Source organism: Oxyura jamaicensis, chromosome 2, assembly GCF_011077185.1.
Source record: "Oxyura jamaicensis isolate SHBP4307 breed ruddy duck chromosome 2, BPBGC_Ojam_1.0, whole genome shotgun sequence".
Lineage (NCBI taxonomy): Eukaryota > Metazoa > Chordata > Aves > Anseriformes > Anatidae > Oxyura > Oxyura jamaicensis.
In genome coordinates this window covers 84,393,960-84,400,988 of record NC_048894.1, presented here as the reverse complement: position 1 = coordinate 84,400,988, position 7,029 = coordinate 84,393,960, and the positions used below count along the sequence as shown (strand labels likewise).

At 36.7% G+C, this 7,029-nt stretch overlaps 1 protein-coding gene across 5 annotated transcripts in view; it reads right to left on the bottom strand.

Annotated features, from left to right (window-relative positions):
* Nucleotides 1-7,029, bottom strand: part of SEMA5A (semaphorin 5A) — a 334,501-nt gene that overhangs the window by 123,639 nt on the left and 203,833 nt on the right. For all 5 annotated transcript variants that reach the window (XM_035319102.1, XM_035319099.1, XM_035319100.1 and 2 more), the window contains exons 9-10: nt 6,530-6,815; nt 2,872-3,007 (exon numbers count right to left, since the gene is read on the bottom strand). In XM_035319102.1, the coding sequence (XP_035174993.1) occupies nt 2,872-3,007; nt 6,530-6,815 (422 nt within the window). The remainder of the gene's footprint in view (nt 1-2,871; nt 3,008-6,529; nt 6,816-7,029) is intronic.

Sequence of the window (7,029 nt, the reverse complement as noted above, 5' to 3'; positions counted from 1 at the left end):
AAATAAAATAAAATAAAATAAAATAAAATAAAATAAAATAAAATAAAATAAAATAAAATAAAATAAGCATGCTAAAAATTCTTCTGATTAAATCAGGCTTAAAGATTCCAGCTAGAATGCTCATAGTACACTGAAATACATATTGTTGTTGGTCTTACAGTAGAAGATGTCCTGCATAAGGAGAGAAGTAACACGCTCTGGAGAGAAACAGTGTTGTTCAGGACTAAGACTCCACTACTATTCTAATCTGGAAAATATTTCAATTAATACATCATTACATCCAGCCTCAGAAATAAAATGCTGGATGTAATCATCACTATCCAGCAGTAGAGTTCCTTCATAATCATGTGCTTCTGTCTATTACTGCTGAGTAGCTGAATATTCTGAGGATAAATATAATTCTCCAACTACATAAACAGAACTTCTGGTATTTTACCATACCCATGCTTCCTCCTTTTGGGGAAGGAAATCACAAGTTCAGCCAGTGTAGGTATTGTCTCTACATGCAGTATGTACTTAAAAGCACTGTAAAAGCTTAAAAAGGTTACACCTAGCTCTAAGCATTAGACTAGCTTCTGGTATATGTCGGCACTACACTTACGAAGCCAAAAATCTAACTGAAAGTTCAAATGAATAAAAGATATCACCTGTGAAAAACAGAAGTTCAACATCACTAATGATACCTAGAGATCAGTTAACATGAACTGGCGTCAATACTGTGTTTTAAAAGGCCATGTTACAGCTCTTTAAACTAGTGTTAGCCTACAAAGTTGTTGCTCTGTGAGATATGATAGAAATGTTGCTACTCTTGTAAATTTGATAAAGAAAGTACCAGTCATATTAAAATCAGCCAGACTCTCCAAACAAGAAATTTCAACATTTCATTGCCTCGACTGGGAGTTAGAGATGACTACTGACAGTACAGTATAGACTCCAACTGTTTTTATATAGCCATTATGTAAAATGTCAGCTTCATTTGTGTGTACCATTCCGTATGGGTGCTTCTGCAATAATTAGACTCATTAATAAAGGTTTTGCAGGAAGACATTAATAACTTGCGTTTGACTTCCATTTAGTCAGAAAGAAGGCAAGATTTTTACATACAAGCCTTTCTTCAGGCTTCTTTTTTCAAAAGTTTAGCCTCACTTAGATCTTCTTACAGTCATTATTCTGACAACGTAACTATTTCTACAAAATGTAAAAAGTTACATATCAATAATAGCCTGCTTCGGAAATATGGTTTACTTAACTAGTATTTTGTCATTTGGGGATAATGCCAAACACACTATTCAGAAAAGGTAACAGGGCTCTGGCCTGTATTCAGAGCAACTTCAGTGCTTTATTTTCCTTTGCTTGCATAAATCAGGACGTAATTAAAACTACCTACAGTCCCTGGTGGATGGTTCTGTTTCATGCTTGAAGAGATCTCATGACCCTTAGCAAGAAGATAGGGAAGGCTGTTATAGAAGCAGCACTGAACCCCTGAGATTGTATTGAGATTAAAGGAAGGGTGAAAGGCAGATCCACATTTAAATATTGTAGTGAAAAGTTATTGGTTTTAATCACTATATTAATGTAGTTTTCCTTCTATTTCCCTTGCCAGCATCACTCTCACTATAATTCTCCTTGTGAGATTAGTGACTGTGCAGAAGAATAAAAATGCTGTATTGGGTGGCAAAGGCTTGGTAGCAGGGGAGCTGCAGAGTGGCCTCCATGAGCAGAGCCCAGCAGCTGCCCCATGTCAGATCATAGCCAGCTCCACCTGGCTCCAAAAGGGACCCAGGCACAGAGCAGCAGTTCCCCTGTGGCCCATGGGTCCCACACGGAGCAGATCTCCACGCTGCAGCCCATGGAGGAGCCCCCGGTGGAGCAGGTGGATGTGGCCTGGAGGAGGCTGCAGCCCATGGAGAGCCCCCGCAGGAGGCTCTTTTTTTTTTTTTTTTTTTTTTTTAGTTCTCACTGCTCAAGTCAGTTATTAATTGGCCATAAATTATATTAATTTCCCTTATACTGAGCCTGTTCAGCTCATGACAGTAATTGAGCAATCCCCCTCAACCCAGCTGAGCAATTACCTCAACCCAATGAGCTTTTTATCATCATATGTTCTCACTCTGTCCCATTGAGGAGGGGGAGTGACAGAGTGGTTCTGGTGTTTGGCTACCAGGGTTAAACCACAACAAATGTATGCATATGTGCTTACCTGAAATATCCTTTTATTTTTGCTTAAGAGTACCAGTGACTGACCCACCTTGAAGTAATTAGTTTTATGCTGTCAGCCAGATACAGATTATTACATGCTCTGAGGCTGACAAGTTCAAATAAGGAGCACAACACTTCACAAATTATTTTAAACAGCCTCTTCACGAGCATGGACCACCTTGCACAGGGAAATATACACAATGGTAACCACTCCTTTTTCTCCCCTATCTTCTCCCCTTATCTTTTTTTTTTTTTTTTTTTTTTTCTGTCAGTGTTTCCTTTCCAGATTCTAATAGCACAAATGCAGTGTAAAGGAGAATAACAAGTTGATTATATCTGAATCAGGAATTAATATTATCTTGACAGATAACTACAATGCTTCATTTTGACAGATTGAAGTTAAGCTTTTATTTTCTCCTAACCTTCAAAGCACATCCTCTTTTCAACTCAAATTATTTTGTGAAAAGATAAAATTAAGGGTGTTGAAATAGGGGAAATTCTTACACTTGGGGGGAGGTAATTAGCCCCCCGGTTTATTTTTTTATTTTTTTATTTTAATGTCTTAGGCTACAATATACTGGAAAACTCTGGAGTTACTTAAGTACGAGACACACAACATTCTGAAACAAACCACCATGTGTAAACTATTGTCCTTCTCCCACATATCTGTACCTGAAAATTAGGGTTAGGATTGGGATACGGAAGCCAAGCAGAGCGAGAGTTTTCCTGGTATTTGAAAGGTCCATTAAAAGCCTGAGTTATGGCACTCAGGTTGAAAACACAAACTGCCGAGGCTGCTATGCTGTTCCTGCAAAAGAAATATAAATATTAACTTAAATAACAACATTATGAAGTTCATTTGCAGAAAAAAAAAATATATTTTAAAAAAAAAAAGTATTCTCCTTTATTAAATCTCCAATCCTTCAAGCAATTAACAAAACTATTATGATCACCCAGGAGACAGTATCTCAAGGTAAAGATACATGATGTGCTGACATTGGACTTAATTTTCTGTCACCCTTGCCAAGTAGCTCATGTGGGAGAAACTTCATACTTTGTGCTGTTGCTCTAGTACAAGAAGGCCATACTTTATTCCCACATATAATCACATGCATCAAGGACATATTTCTTCTAGTTTCAAAGTTCAGGGTAAGATTCTTCTTGGGGCTCATTAATGGTTCTTCTATGCAACCAATGACAATACAAAGAGGTAAGGATTTTCATCTTATGGCCTATTTCTGGACTCTATGGAACCCCTGGGTGAGAAACCTGAACAAAAATGCCATCTTCCAAGTGATGATGTACAGCAACAAAAATGCAAATTCCAGAAACCCATCAAGGGAAAACAACTTGGACTGCATACTTTACGAGATCTCCTGTTACAGGAATAAACAGCAGCCAGGCAAAACATACAATTTCCTGTTCTTGTCTTGAAAATGTGACAGATTTCACAATAAAGCAATTCTGTGTGGTGTAAACAATATAACTCAGTGACTACGAGATCTCTTAATGTGGAAAATTGCATTGTTCTTTTCCACAATATGAGATAAAGACATAGATAACTAAGGTGACAGTTGCACAAATTTGCACCGCAGGTAAAACAGCTGACAATTAATCCACAAAGCTTTCTTCTTTTTATTTTTATTTTTTATTTTTTTATTTTTTAACTTACCTTGCATTTTACACAAGCCTTTAGAAAACCTACTATAGAAACTCCAAAATGATACAGAGAAAAAATAACAAATCTAACAAAACTTTTCAAAATTGAAAAAAATAATTAGGATATATGGATTTAACAGCAGAACAAGAGAGCATTTTCCTTGTTTATGTCTGTCACCCTTATTTCAAAGAATCCCCAAAACCTGAAGTTTTGTGCTAGTACTTTCTGCAGAATCGATTATCAATAGAGCTGATAATTCCTGGCCTATATAAACTTTAAAGGCAGCTTACAGATACTATTAACAAATATCAAATTCTTCTTGAATTTCCTGAAATCCTTAAAGGACATCAGACTGATGCTTGTAAATATTCAGCTGGTCTGAAAGAAATAAAATCAGCTTCATTATGAAGCAGGAGGTACAATGTACTTAAAAGTCAGCAACACATAAATGGTACGTTTTGCTATGACTCACAATATTTATAGACAGAAATGCTTCTGTTTTCTCCCTCACAAAATGGTTCACAGTGTATTTAAAAAAAAATAGGGTACAACAAAATCACTGCAATTCTAAAGATACTGGGATTGAAGAATGCTGGATGTGGTTCAATAATATCTGATGCTGCTACACCAATGGAAAGGAGTATGTGGGTTCCCCTCATGGGAAACCCTGGTTGGTCTCCATCATCAGGTTTCACGACTGAAATCATATGGGTTGTGATGATATCTGTGAACAATATGCAACATGGGGAAGCAGTCTGAACTCCAAATTTCCACAATGTCCAAAATTTTATTTACAATATTTGATGTCAGAAACAGAGTCTAAATGGAGCTATCACAAAAACTCCATCAATCAATCAATTAGTTGTAATTAATTCCTCTTTGAATAGTATGTCTCTGTTGGACAAGGCAGAATGCTAAGCTACTGGGAAAGAAGGAAGTAGCAGCAAGGTTTCAAGTACTGCCTCCTTTCATGTGTCAAGGTCTTACATTCCAGGTTCCTTCTCAGAAGGATCAGGGTGAATAATGAATGACACAACCTCACAAACAGCATAATTTGTAGCACAGGAAACTCCACCTTTCCACAGATTACCAGGACAGTCCTTCACAGGGGCTCCCCTACTGTGACCAAAGCTTTGCAGATTTGCTGGAGCAGAATTCCTCCAGGCAGGCTTTCCATGGTAGCAGTGTCAAGGCTATTTTGACTTCTCATGATAGATCATGTTGAACAGTGCTTCACCATGCCACCTCAGAAATGCCTGTCCTCTAGGGCTCATACTAGCTGGTAAAACAGGCTAATGATATTAAAATAACTGTTGAAAACATCACCAAATTTTCTTATCTCCAGTAGTCCCAAAGAGTGCTCTTCTCTTTTAAAAATCAGCATTTAGCTTCAACACATTGCTTCAGTACAAGAACAGTGTTAAGCTTAACACCCAATGTCCCAAAGTCAGGAACTGTCACAGCCTGGTGCAAGGTGCTCCTCAAAAGCCACACTCACTGCCTGAGCTGCCAGCTAAGGGGCATATCCCAGTCTGGAAGATGTGTTAATACCAGACTGTACCAAAAGCAGGAGAAACGAGCTGAGGCCCAAATTCATGATCACTAAGGGTTCATAATTTGCTAACATTAATTTGTGACTATTTTTACCTGGCTAATGTGTGCATATTATACCTCTGTATATACATATACATATGTATATAAAAAGGATGTAGGTATTCAGCTGTTTAGAAAGGGGCACTGAGCAGTGTTTTAGGTGCTCAAGTACCTTTTAAAATTCTAGGCAAGCCTGATTTATGCAGCACGAAACTGCAAGTGGGCAAATGAATCAGAAACCAAAATCTGAAACCTTGTTCCAGAAGTGTAAAAATTTGGCTGCACAGCCATAACTCATGGGCTGCTCTTGCTGAGCAACATACGAGCTCCATTTATCATGTTTTACATAACAGTGCACATTTCTGAGATAAAGTCTCTTTTTTTTTTTCTTTCTGAAAATTAAGCTATTCTTGATATCAAGCTCAGAGTCCAGAAAGCTTTTAGGTCCATTCACAATGTTTTAATATTTAACAAATTTTAATTTTTAAGACTAAATGCTACAATTTCAGATTTTTCCTTGTTGATATATATGGTTCAGACAAAATCAGATTAAACTTTGATTTGATTCTCAAGCTCACAGTAGGATATGTTAGGACTGATTTATAATATTTAAGAGCACATCTTGTCTCTTTTGGGAAAAGTGAGCACTTCCTGATTCAAATTACATTGAGTCAAATTCATGATCACATGAAATTATAATTGTAAAATATTTATTTCATAAGCTCATGATATATTTATGCATATGAAATAATGTGTAAAACAACAACAAAAAAAGTCTTTATAAGAATGTATAAAGTAGATGAGAGAATAGCCTTAAAATTTATGAAAAAGATGACAATAAAACATAACTGCTTCTTTGCTGTAAGGAAATATTAAGAATTCTGCCTACTTTCAAACACCTTCAGCAATTCATATTGGGGGCATATAAAGCTGACTCTTTTTCACAAGACGGGGCAAACAGTAGTTTGAAATTATTATGTTTACTTCACAAATACAGAACAGAGAACAGCCCAGAAGCTTTAACTTTTACTGTTATAAATAGGAAAAAAAAAAAAAAAAATCATGGAATTTACTTACACATTAGTGGTAAAAATCCCATAGATCAAGTCCAATTCTGGCAGGAAGAAAGTGCTCTGTAGTTCATTATAGTAAAATGGAATTTCTCCAGGACGAGAGCAGTTCAGCCGAGCTTTCATGAAGGTAGTCCAGGTATCCTCCAGCACAAACTTGCCACCAATGTCATTTTTGCACACCCTAGCAGCCCGAGAGAAGACTGTTTTCCCACAGTCATGTTCCACTGCATTCTCTCGGAAGAAGAAGTAGGTGAAGTTCCCAATGTCATAAGATGACACAAAATTTGGTTCTGAAAATAATAGAATAAAAGATTATTTATTGTATCCCAGTGATATATGCACTCATATGGACACGAAAGTTGGCTTTCATGTCAAGCTGAAGATAACTTCAGGCACTATGTTTAGAAAAAACACACCTTATATTACCCTTATACCTTAAATTATGGTGTATTCTTACTGCGTAACTGGTTTAATATTCCATGTTAAGCCTGTTTGTGCTTTGTC